This window comes from Herpailurus yagouaroundi, unplaced genomic scaffold, assembly GCF_014898765.1.
Source record: "Herpailurus yagouaroundi ecotype Mexico unplaced genomic scaffold, PumYag 183, whole genome shotgun sequence".
Lineage (NCBI taxonomy): Eukaryota > Metazoa > Chordata > Mammalia > Carnivora > Felidae > Herpailurus > Herpailurus yagouaroundi.
The window spans coordinates 17,444,044-17,463,034 of record NW_024412414.1 but is presented as its reverse complement, the minus strand read 5'-3'; the positions used below and the strand labels follow the sequence as shown (position 1 = coordinate 17,463,034).

The following is an 18,991-nucleotide window of genomic DNA, read 5'->3' as shown; positions in this document are numbered from 1 at the left end:
TGCACAGCCAAGAATCAACTTCGGCAGGGCCATCTTTCTATCTCTTTTATTTAAACTTTCATTTAAAATTCAGAAGCTGAGCACCTCCTGAATACCGACAGAAACAGGTCAGTCTTGTTGCTTAAAATCTAAATCATTTGGTCTGGGAACGTAGGATTCCTACGAGGGAGGTCTTTGTTTTCATAACCTCTATCATACTAAGACAATCTCCAAAGAGCATTTGATTTTTCCCCTCCTCTTTGGCAAGGGGTTGGGAAACAGTAATGCAGTATATCTCAGCAAAACTGGGATGCACTCCCCACTCCCCACCCCACATCTCAAGACCCCTGGAATCAATACAATGTCATTGTTTAATTGGGAGCCTTTTATTTTTTCCTTCTTACGAATAGTAAAATGACACCATAGTCAAGGGCATCTTAGAGTCCATGAAATACCAGAGTTTAAAAAATTGGGTCATCGGCTCTTGGGGTAGTTTGGGAAGTAGGAATTTATCCTATGTATGTGTAGGGCTATCAGTACGTTTCTCTAACTCACTGTTAAAAGTGCAACCTGCAGTTTGATCTACCAAACATTGGTTTAATAAGCACAGGGGTGTTTTCATTATGAAAAAGATGACTTTTTCAAAAGAGCACACAAAAGCAATGAACATGAATCATGATGGAAACAATGGGTCCACACACCTATTCATACTGTTAACATTTCACCACTGTGCGTGAATTCTCTTTCGTTCTGTGTCACAGTCTTCCGTAATGAGGAAGTATTAGCATTTCAGTAGAACATTCAATCATCCCCGCGCTCAGAACAAGTTCCTCCACAAATACAGATGTTATACATTATAAATTCCTGTTTATGAAGGGATGATTGAATATCTACCTGCCAGCTCATATAATAACATTTTTGTTATTGTTGCTTCAAATAGAAGGTAATTTTTTTCCTGAGAATGACAAATTTAAGATCAGGCTTAAATTTCTGAAATAAATACAATATGTACCACCTTTTCTGATTCATGTGTTTAGATGATAATAAAATCTCACTTTAATTTCTGAGACTAAACTTTTTTTTTTTAAACCAAACACGTGTATTTTATTGAATTATTTTCTGGATTATAGAATTTTGACTGATTCTACCTCCATCTCATTTGCAACACAGTCTCTATCTTTAAAAGTATGACAGAATAAGCTAGAAAGTAATAACTGAAAATGAAGCACTTACGTTTATAAAATACTGCTTTAAAAGATATGTGGGGCAGAAGTTCATAGATCTTTTCTAAAACGGTTGCTTCGCCCACTAAAGACGCATTTACATTCCAGACTTGGACGACATCTTCCCGGTCCCGGACACTGACACTGACTCCTATTACTTCATCATCTGAGGGAAGGCAGGGAAAAAAGAAATGAGTGATAATGTCAAGTCTGTCTACATTGTTTTTTAAGCACTTATCATGTTAGCTGCAAATTATGGACTCGATAATAAAAAGGTGACACAAGAGAACTTGTAATAAATATTGTTTCTAAGGGGAAACGTTGGACAAAAAGCAAGTTAGTGGACAAAAGCTGAAACAGTCACATCACATTTATCCAGGAACTTAGATAAACATCATGTTCCAGCCAAACGAATTTTCCAGATAAGTAATTTATCCTTTTTAACATGTTACCAAAGCTTTTTGACTGATTTCTTAGTCTGTTTTGATGAGACTTTTTCTAAAATGGGTTGCATAACGCTCTATCCTATGAAAGCCAAGTGAACTCAAATGAACTTTTCCTCGATGCTTGACTGTCTTTGTTAAAAACAGCAAGTATTTCTCCTGACTGCCTGCCAAACGTTCAGAGATCGTGGGGCGGTGAGCGCTATTTGCCCCAATACTAACTGGCCCCAAACTGTGTGTTCCAAGTGGCTCATTCTGTTTTTTTTTTGTGGTTTGCTTGTCTGCTCCTTTCCTTTTCATTCTTTCTGCTCTCCAGTGCTTTTCCCTGGCCATCCCCCTTCGGGTTTTGAACTCTAGACTACAGAACCAATGGCCATCTGTTAGTGTTGTATATAAAGTAAGAGTAAATATCTTCGGAGTTTGGCTCTGCTATTCTGGGGCTTCCGTAAATGGACATTAAAGCACTCATCTACACTGATTAATGTAGGTCTTTTATTTAACTAAATTCTGGACTGGGGTCCACTTTGTGGATATTTGAAAATGGTGGCTGGGGAAGTAAGGCTTTGTCGTACCATAATACGCACCCCTGCAGCCACTTACTGTATGTTAATTTACAGGATAATGACAGGAGTAAAGAGTTTTGACTCCTGGTTTGCATGCTCCCGGCATATTAATGAAACACGGTCAGCTCTCTCTACTTGCATGCTCAACATCTATAAGTAAAATGCGAGAGATGAGCATTATCAAAATTAGGAAATTTTGCCTTGAATAATATGCTTTGTCTAACTGGCCTAATTTGCTCTAAATCCATATATCTAAATATTTATACCGTCAATTTTTCCAGCTGTCTTCTGGGGGTTAAAACATTCTAGTATTTAATACAATTTAAGTGAGGGCATGTTCAATTTACTAAAGCAATTCGTCTTTAGTAAAATAATTCCTTTGTTTCCTCCTTCCTTTCCTTTCCTCCCTCCCTGCATTGATCCTGGCTAAATGTGTATAACTTGACGCTAAATGATGCCATTTATATAAATGTTTGAAAACAGGCAAAATCAGCCTATGGTATCAGAAGCCAGATCGGGTGGCCACCTTTGGGGAAAGGGAGGGCAAGGAAGGATTCTAGGGGGTAAGTGATGTTCTGCACGCTCCCTGAGAATGCAGTTACAGGAACCTGTTTACTTCATGAATATTTATCAAGCTGTACACATTACAATTTGTGTATTTTGCTGCATATATGTCACATTTAACCCAGAATTTCCAAAAAAACAAATAGGACCTGATGGTGGCCATTCCTTGGCCAAGAGAAACTTATTATTGCATCAAAAATGTTGTTTTAGTTCAGGTTTCTCATTTTTAAAAAAAAACTTACACCTCCAACGTGTACTTGCTAAAACTCACTATTAAAACTTCGATGTGAACAGAAAATCACCAAGTAAAGAGAGAAACCCTACGCGTAGTTGACCATTTCCAAGAAGGGCCACGGAGACACGAGGTCAGCTGTGTAGGAAACATCAACATTGTCTGGTCTTTGGGTAGGGCCTACTTCTACACTGTTGGCCGGAGGGTGCTGTGACTGATGGATGCTGACTCTGCTGAGGCGTCGGGATTTCGGTTTGGCTTGGCTGTCGGTAACTAGGTGGATCCTACTAGCATAGCACGTTCAGAAGCGGTGTGGTAAAAGGCTGCAACTCTTACGCAAAGGCAGATCCATCAGCGGACGTGTAATATTCATAAGTAGAATCGACCAGCAAAACCCTAATTATTTTAGGGTACCGGCACCATGACAGCTAGGAGGAGCCACTGTTTAAAGGTGGGGGAAGGGAGGCCCAGAGAGACTGGCCGACTTGCTTCAGGGGGCAGAGCCAGCTTAATAGAAGAGCTAATGCTTAAGGGACAGTTAATAGTGGACTCGCTTCCTAAGTCAACCGCGGAACAACAGGCCTTCTTTACTCAATCCTGGCTGTTTATTATTACTTAGACTATTTTCCCTGGTTCTGGAAACCGGAATAATTTGCACAGGAAACTTCCTCTCCCAGGGATTTATGTGTTTATAATTATACCCAGGACGCATTTTTGGCTTCATATTGTGAAGCTGCTAATGACTCCCTGTTAAAACAGAAGGAACCTGTACTTTTAAGACAATTTCATCCTAACCCAGGTTTTGTCTTAAGGGAATGAAAACTGGTGTAATAAGGAAGCAAAACAAAAGGAGAATTATTGAGACTGCTAGTAGATGAATTTGAAACTAGCCATGACACTGGCGTGGCCTGGGGAGGGGGGACGGGCCTGAAGACAGTACCAACTAAGACATCTGAGGACTAATTAATCAGTACTAATTTACCTAAAAAAAGGTTTTTTTACCTGAAAGCTGAGCAGGTAAATTGTTATTCTAAATATTACCTCAGGAGCATTCTGAAGGAACTAGCCAGGAAGAAAACCAAACTTGAAACAAACAATTCAATTCTCCTCTTTCAGTGTTTTCATGATTTAAAAAAAAAAAAAAGAGCAAAATAAAAATGGGCTTAGGGAGGCTTGGAGAAATTCACTCAATATTTGAAAATGCCTCTAGACCTTATATTTCAGCTTCAATTGTAATAATGGTGGGCACATCCTTGCCTGGTCTTTGTTAAGTCTGTTCAGGTAGGGGACCACAAGAGGGACAGGAGGAAGGGAGAAAAAACTAAGGAGGACAGAAAGGGCTGTGCCTGACTAACTGTAAACCCCGCTAGACCTCAAAGGCACTTCCCCCCCGGAAGAACTGGAATAAGAATCCTGCCCCAAATTGTATTAAGAGCCAAACGATACCAAATTTTTTTTTCTTTCTGCTATTTACTTTGGACAGATGTTCATGGATACTATTAAGATGAGCTATGTGGGGAAAAAATATATGCATACACACATATGTATACATGTAACACACACACGTCAATATGCACACATACACACATACACACATCACGAAATGCCATGATCACATGAAAAAAACCTAAGTAACTTCACAGTTACACAGTAAACAACTTCAAAACATGTCAAAAGCCAAACACACAAAAACAAACCTCTCCGAGGGACAAGCACAAGCCAAGCACACATGAGTGGGGGAACGATGGTGCGGGCTTCTTTACCTGCAGCGGCACAGTCTGTGAACTGTTCCCCGATTGTCGCTAACAACAATTCTTTCCAAACTGTGGACTGGCATGGGAAAAGAATAGAAAACAACAAACAAAACCAAAAAAAAAAAAAAAAAAAAAAAAAAAAAAAAAAAAAAAAAAAAAAACCAAAAAAAAACAAAAAACAAAAAAAGACCAATAACAATATAGATATTTTTAGACAAGTATCTCCAGGAGCTAAACAAGTCACATTTTCTTCAGCTTCATATGCACTTTTCATGCCCATATTTGGAGCCCACAGACATCCCCAGATCACAGGTGTCAACACTCCCATTATTGGCACATACTGTATTGTTTTACAGATAACCTTACACAGAGACATACGAGAGGTCCAAAGTTGTGTCCAAAGCCTTTGTGTCCAAAGCCACAAAGCCAATCTCTAGTAAAACCCAGTATGAAGTTCAAAGAATGGGGGGTGGGGGAAGAATGTTTTCAAACATATAATGTTCAATTCCTTTACCTTTCATTGATTCAAAATGGATCACCTGACTACAGCTGAATGCTATTAGTAAAATCCTTCTCTCCCAAACCCTTCCTTCCCTCTGTTTTTCTTGCAGTTTATAAGGTACTTAAAAAGCAACCCAAGTGATGAGCACTTAAGGAAATTTCTGGTTTAGGGAATACTAGAGACTTGCAGACTTCCATCCACTGGAGACCAACTGTTTATGCATATCCCTGGAAGGATCAGTACGTGTGCCCATCCACCTCTACAAGTGACAGACCTGGAGCCCCTTCCACCCAAGATCTCCTAAGGCCATCCAGTCAGCACCTAGCGTGCACTCACAGGTAACTGGAGGCCTAGAAGTGCTTCCAGTTATTCCCCTTTGGAAAGTTCTTGGGGGGCGCCTGGGTGGCGCAGTCGGTTAAGCGTCCGACTTCAGCCAGGTCACGATCTCGCGGTCCGTGAGTTCGAGCCCCGCGTCAGGCTCTGGGCTGATGGCTCAGAGCCTGGAGCCTGTTTCCGATTCTGTGTCTCCCTCTCTCTCTGCCCCTCGCCCGTTCATGCTCTGTCTCTCTCTGTCCCAAAAATAAATAAACGTTGAAAAAAAAAATTAAAAAAAAGAAAAGTTCTTGGTCCTATTTATCGTCCTTGCCAGAGTTCACAGGCCCTGAGCTCTCTCAGAACTGGGTTTGAATCCTGACAGGTTGCGGAGTCTGTAACGGGGGAAGTGAGGAACCCCGGGGAGTCTCAGTTTCCTTAGGCGAAGGGGGGAATAACGACGGGCTGGCCTCCCAGGGCTGTTGTGACCATGAAATTAGTCAACAAATGCATTCAAAGGGCTTAGCACTGTGACTGCAGCAATAGAACCTAACAGTTAAGTTCCGTTCAGCAAACAGCTGCAGGCTTGCTCTATGCCAGGTGCTCGCTACATATTAACTATTAATAATAGTGTTTATTACTATGTTCTAAGAGGCTGAAAGCAGCCTCGCTGAATTTTTAACCAAGAGGATAGCAATTAAGCACTGTGACCTTTCACTGTCAAGGAGGATTTTATTTTCCCTTTCCTAGATGCTCCCTTCTCGAAATCATCTTCTCCATTCCCCACCTATCCCACGTGCAGTGTCTTACACTGTTGGTGATGAAGCTGAGGGTGTCGCAAGGAAGCCAGGGGCAAGGGGAAGTTCCCTGCCCTCGCTGGCACATCAGACAAGGCTGGCCCATCACACTCCCGCTCCTCCACAATTCAAAGGGCGTGAGGTTCTTGGCATGAGGACACTTGTACAAATATGAACATGTTATTATCTGTGACTGCACATGGCCAGGGAGAGGAAGGGCCAAGGTGCACAACAGCTACCATTTAGCACACATTGACATCACTACTGTTTCTACCATAACTCAAAGCCTGGTGTGGGTAATTAAAGAACCTGAGAAGGAAAAGGCGTTCTCGCCGAAATTAAAAACAACTTACATTCTCTCATTCTCTTCCATTCTCTGCGTTCCCTCCTTCGCAAGGGGGGCAAGAGGAGCTTCACAGGCCTGGCCTGGTTGTTCGCTCCGCTGACATTTTTTAGGAAAGCCAAACACCAGGCAAATCCTGGAGCTGCGCATCTTGGCGACAGCTTGCATCATTCACAAATAAATCCGGTCATATCTTTAGGTTTGTGCTTCTAGGGAAATGACTCAAACCTATGGGTCTCTGGAGACACTGCAGTTCTTTGAGCTTATCCACATAAAAGAAACCATGAAAAGGTGACTTGGGTAGCTTGTGCCCTTTCATCCATTTTCAAAGAAGTGTTTTGGTTTCCCAAAGCTTAAGAATAGGTTTGCGTGTTCATTTTCAGTCTGCATGATGAATGCGAGCCCATTCCTAGAAAATCTCGGTTTCTGAGGCTTGGCCGCTAGAAACAAGCATCCCACCAACCAGGCTTTCATCAGCCCCTCAGGGAGGCTAGGGACAGCCTCTCACAAAACCCCCAAGAATGGTAGGACGCTTGGCCTTGCAAGCATCTCCTGCCTCTGCACCAACATCAGGGGAGGAAGGACGAGTGAGCCCTTGGTGGGCGGGATCCTGCTTCTCACTATGTACACCAACTTCCACACGTTAGTTATGGCTGGTGAGGAAATGACCGCCACAGTCAGCCTTTCTGGGAGGTTTGTGGGTATGTGGCTCTTCAGACTTTACGATACAGTCACACTACCACATCATCCCTCTAGAGAAACACGATACGACATTTTCAAGGTGACACCGTGAGGCAGAAAATCGCCAAGGTCGGAACAGAATTTCTCACCCCCAGTTCTGTTCTGAGACGACCAGGTGGACTGTCTAAAAAGCCCAAGATGCTCACCATATGCAGTCAACAACAATCGCAACCATAGCCAGTTCTAGAAAAGGGTCAGAATTAACCTACCGTGCTGTCCTTGGGGACTTTCATCTTCCAGACGCCGCCCTTGGCATTACTCTCCTCTTCCCTGGATCAGAGACCAAGGTTTAAATTTACACTCAAGGATTAAGGAATTACATGCATTTAGTTCAACAACAGGTGACGTTAAAAACAACAAACAATAGAACATTCTTCAATAAACTCTCCCTCCATCCTTTCACCGGACAAGGAAGCAGATGAAAGAGAAAGGAACAGAGTGGAAACAGGGAGGGAAGAAAGTGGGATTCAGGGGCCACAAGGGCAGGGGTGGTGATGGGACACCTGTTTCTCACCCTGAAGGAGGCGGAGATGAGATGTTCCCTACACTATCTGGGGCCAGACCAATTAATACAGGGCTTTCCATATGTAAACACCTTTATGTTTCAGAGCCACATTCATGATATTGTCTCCTCTGATTTTCCTATCAACCTTGTAACGTATGCCTAATAGGACACTTGGCCCCCATGGTGGGCATCTCCTATGTTTTCCTGTTTAGTATCTGCTTGCTCTTCTGGGAGAAGTACCCCAATTTCCCTTTAAGGAGCTACTTGTCCCCTACTTTATATCAGACCCATTCCAACAGGGCTGATTCCACATCCTAGCCTCAGAAGAGGGCTTATGACCCAGGTCTGCTTAGGAGAATAACTGCCTCTTCCTAGTCCCAGTCACTGGTCAGGGATGTAAAAGAGGGCCCACGGTGAGCCAAGGAGAGCCAGCCTTGGCATGTTAATGGGTCTGGCGAAGGCTGACAGTGATTCAACACGTAAGGCGTAAGCCTGGAACTCAGGAAAGCCATTTTGCCACCACACATGGGAAAACCTGCCCGAAAAATTAAATCAACCCACAGGAAAGCATAATAAATCTGATGAAGAGCATCAGATTCCTAATAACATTTGAGCACTCAGATATGCCAGAAATCAGCCCTACCAGTGGACAGCTCAGTTACAGGGACAAAGACAAATTCTATCTATCTATCTATCTATCTATCTATCTATCTATCTATCTAGGCCCACGTTAGGCTTCTGTCATTGGCTACCAAATGAGCCAGGGCCTATTTCCATTTTATTAACGAGCAAATAACTCAGAACAGTGGAGGGATGTGATATAAGAACGGATTACTAATTGAGACTCCAGCCTAAGCAAACTGGCTTATTGTCTGCCAACCTCATCATGACACCAAGCTATTGAAGAAGGATACCTTCCTCTAGACCCCGGGCCATGGCCTGGATCACGACGCTCTTTATGTGGTCCACGTGAGATAGGTCTCTGGGGAGCAACCATACAACAGACATGGATACTCCATCTGTTCCTCTCATCTCCCGAAAGCCTCTAGGCTTTTTCACTCCACTGTCCAGGCCGTTAATGAGCAAATGAAAGAACACACCCAAAAGAAGCAGCACTCCACACAAAGAGCTGCACCCTAACTTCTGCATGCTAACGATGACCTATTTTTGGTGAGACGACAATGGGGTGTGCAGTGGGGAACACGAATCATCCTGGAGCCCAAGGTGAAGGAGACTGTGAGCAGCGGCTTCCTTCATAATTAAGTAATAGCTAAAATTACTTTCCATCATTACCAGGAGAAAATTACTTTGGCATTCCAATTTGGCACGAGGTAAATATTTTATGAGGTTCACGACCACTTCCCTCCCACCTTAACCTCAAATTACAAGTTAGACACTTACCAAAGTGGTCGCCTCTCTCCTCTCATTAAATGATAACTACATCTCAAAGGCAGGCTAGTCACAGGAGGGATATTATTGTACACACTCCAGAATATCTTCAAAAGAAAAACACTTTGTTTAATATACCCAGTATTGATTTACAATGCCACTAGATTATAAAATTAATGCATTAAAGAAAAAAAAATCAGATTCTCATTAAGTCTTAACCATTCAAAATAGATTTTCTTTTCAGTATTCTTTCTAGTTCCCTACTAGAAAATGTAACATAGCATTAAAGAACGTTCCTTGCTGAGGTCAGACCAAATCCTATGCTTCAGGAAGCTATGGTTATTAAACAAACATTCCTATGCAACATACCTCCACATATAACTGAGCAAGGACCTTGCTAATGACTTTTCTGGCAGGTCGATGGCATCTAACAAAGACTGTAGTGCTGAATCCATGTAATGAACCGTATTTCCTTATAACACAGACCCGCCTTCTTTCTAAGCCCCGAAGGAGACTGTTCCACTCTGGATTAGGCGATAGCTATAGAAGAGGAGGCAGAGAGGGATCACCTTAGGTACTGTCTCCTTTCCTTTCCCTCCTAGAATGAACAGGGAACAGCTCGGGTACTAAAGCAACAAGTTGCCCAAAACAGAACTCCATGTTCCTGTCCTCCCCCAATTCATATATGGAAACCCTAACCTCCAATGGGATGGGATCAGGAAGGGTGGTCTTCGGGAGGTAATTAGGTCAGAAGGATGGAGCTCCCACAACGAGATCAGGGTCCTGACAGGAAAAGCAAGCCCTCTTTCCATGGTGTGAAGATAGAACAAGACGATGGCTGGCTGTAAACCAGAACTCAACCCCGCAGGCACCCTGAGCTTGGACTTCTAGCCTTCAGAACTGAGAGAAACCAGTGTCTACTACTGTTTAAGCCAAACAGTCTGTAGTATTCTATTATAGTAGCTGGAACTAACTAAGACACAGGGCGGCTAGTAGACAAAACCAGATTATATAAAAATAACAGAATAATACTAACAGTAGTAAGAGTAGCAGCGAGAGCACGAGGCTTTGGCCCATGAACTTTTACATACGCATGGAATCTATCCTACTGAAAACCTCATTTAGGGGCCCAATTATTATTCTTGTTTTCCACATAAGGAAATGCAGGCACGGAGACTAATCTGTTCCAGAGTCGCTGTTTAGTACGGCCACTAGGATTGGGACGAGGATTAGGCTTAAAATAAGAAAACCCTTCTCAGACCATTTGGAACAGGCCATAGTACCACTACATCATCTACTCTGTGTGTAGAATTACTACGCAAACAAGAGTTACCACTCTGTGTGGTGAGGTCAGTAAAGGGGGATTGGCTGGGTTTCCTAGTAGATGGGAGGAAAGCACAATTAACAGAACAACTAGAAAAATAAATCCTGGGGCCTTTTCAATGGGGTGATATCAGTAAATGAAATTTTTATGTAGGCTGGATGGTACTCCTCATGAGGTGTTCAAGCCTGTCGGTGTCAAAGTTAAAGCCAAATTAACGGCAAGAGCACCTGCAATGAAATGTAAGATAAAATTTAAGTCAGAAAACCACCTAACAAAAAAAACAGAAGAGAAAACTACTTGGCAGTAGATTTATCAAGAATATCTTGATCCTTATACAAAAGTGGTGCTACATGGGGAAGAGCTGAAAATAGGTCAGTGGTAACAACAGCAGGCCCCCAAACAGGTATCTGTCCTTATGGAGGTATTCGCCCTATAATGGTTTGCTACTGGTGGACATGGTAACACTGCTCCAGTATCTGTCTGGGGTGTGAAAGTGAACAGATAGAGGTGGAATTTGAAACCCCACAGTTAGATTGCAAAACGTGTCTTTTTTTTTTTTTCAGAATATTTTAATATTTATTTTTGAGAGAGAGAGAGAATGAGCGAGAGCACGAGTGGGAAAGGGGCAGAGAGAGAGACACACACAGAATCTGTAGCAGGCCCCGAGCTGTCAGCGCAGAGCCGGATGCAGGACTCAAAACTCAGGAACCCCGAGATGATGACCCAGCTTAACTGCCTGAGACACCTAGTGCCCCCAAAATGTGTGCTCTTAAATACTATGCTATTTCCTTTGAAAACGTTACTATATATTTTAGGCACATCCTTCTCCAATCCTGGAAGCCACAGACCAGGTCAAGGAGTCACAGAATGAGGGATGCCTGCTAGAGACATCTTCCTGCCAGGAAATGCCCTTAACCACATTGAGCATGCTGGTTAGCTCTAGTCTGGGACTTGTGCGATGATGTGGCAGTGACCTGTGTAGAGTTTATGGATCAAATTATTCTAGAATAAAAATCCCTCCTTTACTAAGAGGACTTTGGTGCTGTTAACCTTCACGCCTCCTAATGGGGCACCCAAAACAAAGCACCTGCCCTTGTCCCCCACCCCCCCTTCCAAAGTTCTCATATCCTAGCATTTCACTGAGTGTCTGAAGCACCTTGAAAAGAACAACACAATATTCTCCTCATCCAGAAAGAAAACACTCGAAGGATCGTGCTAAGGTTTGTAGCTGTAAAAGTTTCTCTTTTAAACCAGACAGCTGGGCGCCTGGGTGGCGCAGTCGGTTAAGCGTCCGACTTCAACCAGGTCACGATCTCACGGTCCGTGAGTTCGAGCCCCGCGTTGGGCTCTGGGCTGATGGCTCGGAGCCTGGAGCCTGTTTCTGATTCTGTGTCTCCCTCTCTCTCTGCCCCTCGCCCGTTCATGCTCTGTCTCTCTCTGTCCCAAAAATAAATAAACGTTGAAAAAAATAAATAAATAAACCAGACAGCTGATTTTTTTTAGTCTTGGCACATCTGACAGGAGACTACAGCCCAAGAAGTTACAGCAATAGACTGAATTCTGACTTAAGGTACTTGTCAAGGCACATATTTACAAGTTTGTGTGTGAACACAAAACAGGAGCAAAACATCTGGTGATGCCGTTGAAAAGAGCCCCGTTTAAAATCTGCGGCACTAAACCGGTCTGTTTGCTTGTTGCAAACCTTATCCAATGTGTGGAATATTTGTTAACTTATCCGTGGTAAACTGTGGTCCAGAAGTAGATGGTCTTCCTTCTGACATAAGAGCAGAAGGTCTCCATAGTAGCTTAGTGGCTATGTCACAGCCTTTGTCATTCACCTCACCATGTGGGCATTTCATCATCTCACATCATCACAAGAAGGCTGACTAGTGGACAATATTCTGAGAGACAGAGAAAGACCACATTCGGGTAACTTTTATTATAGTGTATATAATTGTTCTATTTCATCATCGCTGCTGTTAATCTCTTACTGTGCCTAATTGTAAACTCATCTTTATCATAGGTATGCTTGCACATGAAAAAAAAAATCTTTGTATATGTAAGCTTCAGCACAAGGCAGTGTTTTAGGCATCCACAGGAGGCCTCGGAATGTCTTCCTGTTGGACAAGGGGAGACGACTGTATGCATGATGGTGAAATAGCTTGAGGAAGGAATCCAGCACTGCCCAGCTCCTTACACCGCCCTACCCACAGAAGTAAAAGAGCTATTTCACTGGAAGCTTGAGAATTCATGATGATATTCTCTGTAACACATTTTTATTTTTGTTCAAGCACCTAAATTTTACTACAGATAGAAACTTGCAAATAGATTTCAAAAGCCAAATGGCTTTTAGGATTCTTATAACTCTCATCATTAATTCTAAGCGGCCTGCAAATAGTAGGTTGAAGCAGACGTAAGCACAATGTTTCTGTACAGTGCTTAAGTGCTTCTTCCAAAAGCCTGAACGATCACTCAAGGATAAGGACAGGCAGAAGAGTCAGGTATCATTCGTTTGCTCAACATTTGCAGACACCAGTGAGGGGCAGGGCACTGTGATGAGTCCTTGGGGGAACAGAACTGCATATATGAGGGCCACACTTGCCCTTGCAGTCTGCGCTTTGGTGGGTACGTTCTCAAGCATCATTCTGGCACCTTCCTTGAATGGAGGCAGGCTCATCAGTGGAGGTGAAAATCCAAGCAAGTCTACCTGGGTTTAGGACCATGGTTCTCAGGATCACCTTCACAGTTCATGGGGCCCCTGAAACCCAACCTCGTTCTCCACATAATGAGCAGATAACAGCTATTTCACTGCATAATTTAATGATTCAAGGTGAAGTCAAAGTTTGTGATCTGCCTAAAGTAAGGAAGCAAGATGTGGTTAGACTCACTAGACAGTAGTGACCACTTGATGAATCCCTAATCCTCCAGTTCTGATTGGAGCCACCTGACCGTCGTCTGCCAAACAGATCATCATTCACTATCAGAAAAACTGACACATTTCCTCCTTGAGTTTCTACTGGAATGTTCTCAAGAACAGAAAAAGACAATATACTTGAAAATACTAGAGAAGAAAACAATGCCATGCTGTGACAGGCAACCGGGTGTAAGACAAAACAAAAACGCCCAGCAAATTATACCCCCTCCCCCCAAAAAAACAAAATTCAGAATTTCTCTTAAAGGCCATAGCATATGAAGCAGGAGAGAAGTTTTTTAAGTTCATTTAATTATTTTGAGAGGAGGCAGGGGCAGAAAGAGAGGGAGAGAGAGATTCCATGCTATTAGCAAAGGGTATGAAGTCAGGACCCTGATACCATGACCTGAGCCGAAATCAGGACCTGGATGCTTAACCAACTGAGCCACCCAGGTACCCCAGAAGAGTATTTTTTTAAAATAATATGCAAATATTTTCCTTTATTAGGAATGAATTTCTAGTTGTCTGGAGCTTGCTTCCCACCAACTGGATCAATGATGTTTGTGAGGAAGGCAGAAAGAATCCAGAACAAAGAAGACAACTGAAGAACTTAGAGAACATTTTTAACTGACAGCAGACACAACAGGCTGAAAGCCAAGTGCTTCTGATTGGCAAGAGCTGGGCACTTGATAGAGAAAGGGGTTTTGTTCCGAATCCCAAAAAGGCCTGACTTACAGAGAGAACCAAAGTTTGGAGGTCTGGTGATCGCTTGATGATAAAATAAAGGATAGGGTGTTAGGGCAATCTCTCACCACACAGGAAGTCACTGAATAAAATGCAAAGTCTGGATTGGGGAGCTAAGTGGAATTCAAACTTTGAGAGGAGAGAGCCCCCAGAAAAGCCTGGGGAAAGACATCGGAGCTGCGTGCATCTGGCTTCCTGAATAAGGCCCTCAGGTATATGTGTCTTTGCCAATGTTGATACTTTTAAGTGCACAGGGGCTTCACAGAATGGAAGTGAAAGCCCAGAGAAAGTGGTTGGACTCAGGAGCTTACACACTATTATAACGAAGGGTGATGCACTGTGAAAAGTGACTGGCCGAAGGAGAAGGGGTTCAGGGCTCCTGACAGGTGGTAAGTTGGGGAGGTGACTAGGACATATATGGTAGAGATGGCTGTTGAGTAAGGTTTGCTATGCAGACTCAAGTGACAAGAAAGGGGGATACCCTTACAAATGGAAGTTTACGCCACCTTAAAAGGGAAATGTATGCCCTGATGTTAGGCAGACAGGAGGGTAGAGGGCTCCTCTTGTGTCTGCTCTTTCTCAACTGTCTCCAGCTCAAAATAATTCTTATGCTAAAGTGGCATGTTAGGGGGTGGCATATTCCGATCCCCTTCAGAGACCAGGTTTTACATTTGGAGTGACTAAATTACTCTTCTTTGCAAGATTTAATTTGCCCCTTCAGCCCCACCCATACGAGGGCCCCCAGCAGAGAGAGAGGATCATGGGTAACCTGACTGCAGTTCTATGTTGGCACAAATGGACAGTTACTATAAATGTTGATCTCATTATACACATGGTGAATAAATTAGATGATAAAGAAACCTGCCTTAACCTGAAATTAAGTCTGTGCTCCACAGACCCACGAAGCAGTCCTGGCTGCAGTACCTTTTGTCTGTCTTCAATGCGGAGACACTGAGTGTCTCTCTCTTACCTCGGTCCCCTCCCTTCACCCAAATGGTTCATTCCAGGCCATTCCATTGCAGGATGCCACCCACTGCGGGCTGCCCTTGTGTTCAAAATTTGAATCAATCTTCACATCACTCTTCATTATCAGTACTGACCTATAAACCTCTCCTGTTGTTTGTTTGTTTGTTTGTTTTTTTAAGTTTATGAGAGAGAGAGAGACAGAGAGCAAGAGCACAAGTAGGGGAGGAGCAGAGAGAGGTGGAGAGAGAGAGAGAAGCAGGCCCCACACTGTTAGCGTAGAGCCAGACATGGTGTGTGTGGGGGGCGGGGGGAGGGTGCTCACATGACCTGAGCTGAGATCAAGAGTTGGAAGCTTAACCGACTGAGCCACACAGGCGCCCCACACCTCTCCTTTTGAAAGCGACAGCCCTCACTCCCCAGTGATGTGGAAGGCAATCTGTCGCCCTAACCTACTGATCCGTAAGAGCACAGCCATCCCACACCTTCTGATGAGGGATGATGTCTTGATTACCACTGGCAGTACACAGGTACAGAAGGAACACTCTTGATTTTAACAGATTGTATGTATTTCTGATGAAGACTCTCTGTTTAGGATAAACGATGCTGGATATCCACCTACAAAAGAAATATGAAGTTTCTGTATTATGTAAATTTAAGTAAAAACTCAGCCGACTTATAGGAAATAGCGGGGTGAACATGGCACAGGTGGAACACAGTATGGCCAAATCTTGAAGGGGATAACCCGGACGGCCGACACGGGATAGAGTGTTGTAGAGCAATGAGTTTTCATGGGTGGAAATGCTGGTTTTGTGGTAGGAAAGCTAAAAGACAGTGGGGACGAGGGAGCCCTCTCTTGCAAATCACATTTGGCAGGTAGCTCTCCATTGTCTCACAGGTAAAATCAGGCGTGTTCAGAAGCTGTGTGCTATTCTGTACTGTGTCCATTCAGGACGTAAAAACACAGGAGAAATGTGGGAAGTTTGGAAATGTTTACAAAAGAGTGAAAGGAATCAATAAGCATCTGGAAAACACAACTAGATGAAAAATGGAATTTTCCAAGAAAGGCAGGAAAGTAGGAAATAAATTTAACTCCAAGCAAAGAGAATTATTGTTGGCTACAGTGAGAGTGTCCTCAGCAGGGGTCAGTGGACCGTCTGGAGGCACGCGCCTCCCCACCTTCTCAGTCAGGTCAGAGTGAAAGAAAAAGAATTGAACTAGAAGGGGCGGGAGCTCTAGTCCCTGAGATGTGGCAAGATTGGCTGTTTCCACTAGATGTTTCTCGGAGCACTAACCTCTCAGTATCAGTGTCTCCAGCTAATAAATGGGAATAACCATTCCTCCCCGACTCCCATCAACATCTCTGATTTGCTGAAGGGCTTCAAAGTACAAAAAGACATATTATATCCTTATATGTAAAGCAGTCATTAATAACACATGGTTCTCATATTTCATCCCAACAGGGATGGGGAAAAATCAAGGACACAATTAGGAATGAGTTTTTAGTGCTGAAAGAGGGAAGGTCCAAAAATCAACACATAATCACAGAATAACAACACAGGGGAACCAAGGCATGTCCTCAAATGAATTAAAATTGGCACCAAAGCTAGTTGTTAAATACTAAGGACTATTCGCAAATGTTTAGGACATTCACAGACTGGAATCCTCAGAGTTACTGACAGGTTAAATATGTTGTCGTGAGTAGAGGTGTCAGTAGGGGCATACTCTGGGGAATAATACCTTGAAATAAATAATCTACAAGTAGTGCTATGTGGTTTTCTGACAGAAAATGTGACTGAGGAAACTACAAAAAGATGTTTCAACAGAAGTAAGTGAATAATGGCAGGTGAGATTTATTATTATTATTATTAGGTACTTACTATGTGCTTTTTACCTCCTTGTGCCATTTCATTCTCAGGGCCTCATGATACAATCAGTATCAAGATTCTCCCCATCTTAAAGATGAATAAGCAGGTACAGAGAAGTTAAGCAACCTGCCCGACCCCGTAAGCGGCAGACACGGGATACAAACCCAGGCAGTGTGACCGCTCTACACCGTCACCCACATCCTCGCCAGTCAACTGATGAGGCCAAGGGGTAGCATCCAACACCACTTTAGTAAAAGCTGCCAACGTCCAAGGGCTTTACTAAGTGCCAAGCACCACCAGGAACCGTACACAAGCTCATCAAAACCTTGCTCAACCTTAGGGAGGTAGGCACTGCAATTATCTCAGTCTTACAGATGAGGAAACAGGGAGGCAGAGGCATCAGAGATAGGAAAGAACTTCGTGACCACTAAGGACAGTGTTTCATTATCACACCTCTCCAGGCCTCCTCAAAAGAGCCCCTTGTGCTAATTACTCCCTTGTGAAAGGTCAATACCACAGCAAAGCCATATATTTGTTTATGTGCTGTATATATATCTCTGATTTATGTATAAAAAGAGTGGGATTTTTTTTTTTTACCCCACCAAGTATCACTTTTTGCCTCCATTGAGAACGTGGCCTACAGCTTAAAGGATCCTTATACAAGCAGTCAGTTGTGATTCAGGAAAGTGGTTCATTTATTAACTTCTCATTCATTCATTCATTCATTTATTCATTCAATCCTTCAGTATTTACTGAGGGAAAGGAACCAGACACAATACAGTATGGTACTGTGTTATTCCATTTATACGACATTCAATAAAAGACAGAACAAATCTATGGTGATAGAAATGTGAACAGTGGTTGGTTCTAGAAGAAAAAGACTGAATGCAAGGGCCCAGAGGAACTTTCTAAAGATGTAAATCTTTTTATCTTGATCTGGGTCATGGTTACACGTCTGCATACCTTTGTCAAAACTTCTCAAACTGCATACTTACGAAATCTACGTTTACTGAATTTAAATTATCTCCTAACAGAGTATTCAAGACAGTATTTCCCAGCATGTGCCAGCCTGGGTACTTTAAATTGGTCCCTGAAGGCTCTAACTTGCTGCAGGATACCAAAGCCCAACCCAATGTTCTGTTGTCATGCAGGGTCAGGGAAACAGATGGACCCCTTGATCTGACTTCACCAATGTTGTCTTGGAATCCCAGGTGGAGCTCTGATGACCCAACGTCATCATGGGGTGGAAAAAGGGATCTATGGACTTTCATGTGGAGACAGCTTCAAAATCAAGTGCTCTGAGATCTGTACAACGACTGCTAGGGAAGAGGTGATGAAAGTCCACAACATCACCGCAGGGAAGAAGCGAGGGGAAGCCTTTCCCGGAATATGAGAGCACTTATCCCTCTGGACGGGGGCCCACGTGCTGCCTTGTGACACTGCTTGTACTTGGCACCGCATGGTTATTGACAGCAGCTCTGTTCTTTCGCCTTCCACATGCTTACGTCATTTTCTCAATTGGAACAGACATGGCCTATGGTCTGGGCTGTGTTTTTACACCCGGCTCAGTGAGCAGGCATGACACCTTAAAATCAGATTCCCAGGACCACAGAACCAGGCACATCAAATTTTCTGAACCAAATACTGGGAAAAGTGTCTGAAAAAAGATGTTTGTGCTACTTTTGAGTATGAGAAACTGCCTAAAGGACACAATCTAGATGCCCGTCTCATGGAATTGCTAATACGTTTTTAGAGGCACAACAGGAAAACTCCAAAGCTGGCCCTTCCAGAAAATTCAAGACATCTAGTCATTGCAAGAATAAAGCAGCCTTAA

At 43.2% G+C, this 18,991-nt stretch overlaps 1 protein-coding gene across 1 annotated transcript in view; it reads right to left on the bottom strand.

Moving 5' to 3' along the window:
* Positions 1-18,991, bottom strand: part of EIF4E3 (eukaryotic translation initiation factor 4E family member 3) — a 47,047-nt gene that overhangs the window by 5,205 nt on the left and 22,851 nt on the right. Inside the window, exons 3-6 of the mRNA XM_040492178.1 lie at positions 9,360-9,454; positions 7,663-7,723; positions 4,768-4,834; positions 1,213-1,368 (exon numbers count right to left, since the gene is read on the bottom strand). Coding sequence (XP_040348112.1) covers positions 1,213-1,368; positions 4,768-4,834; positions 7,663-7,723; positions 9,360-9,385 — 310 coding nt within the window. The 5' untranslated portion in view covers positions 9,386-9,454. The remainder of the gene's footprint in view (positions 1-1,212; positions 1,369-4,767; positions 4,835-7,662; positions 7,724-9,359; positions 9,455-18,991) is intronic.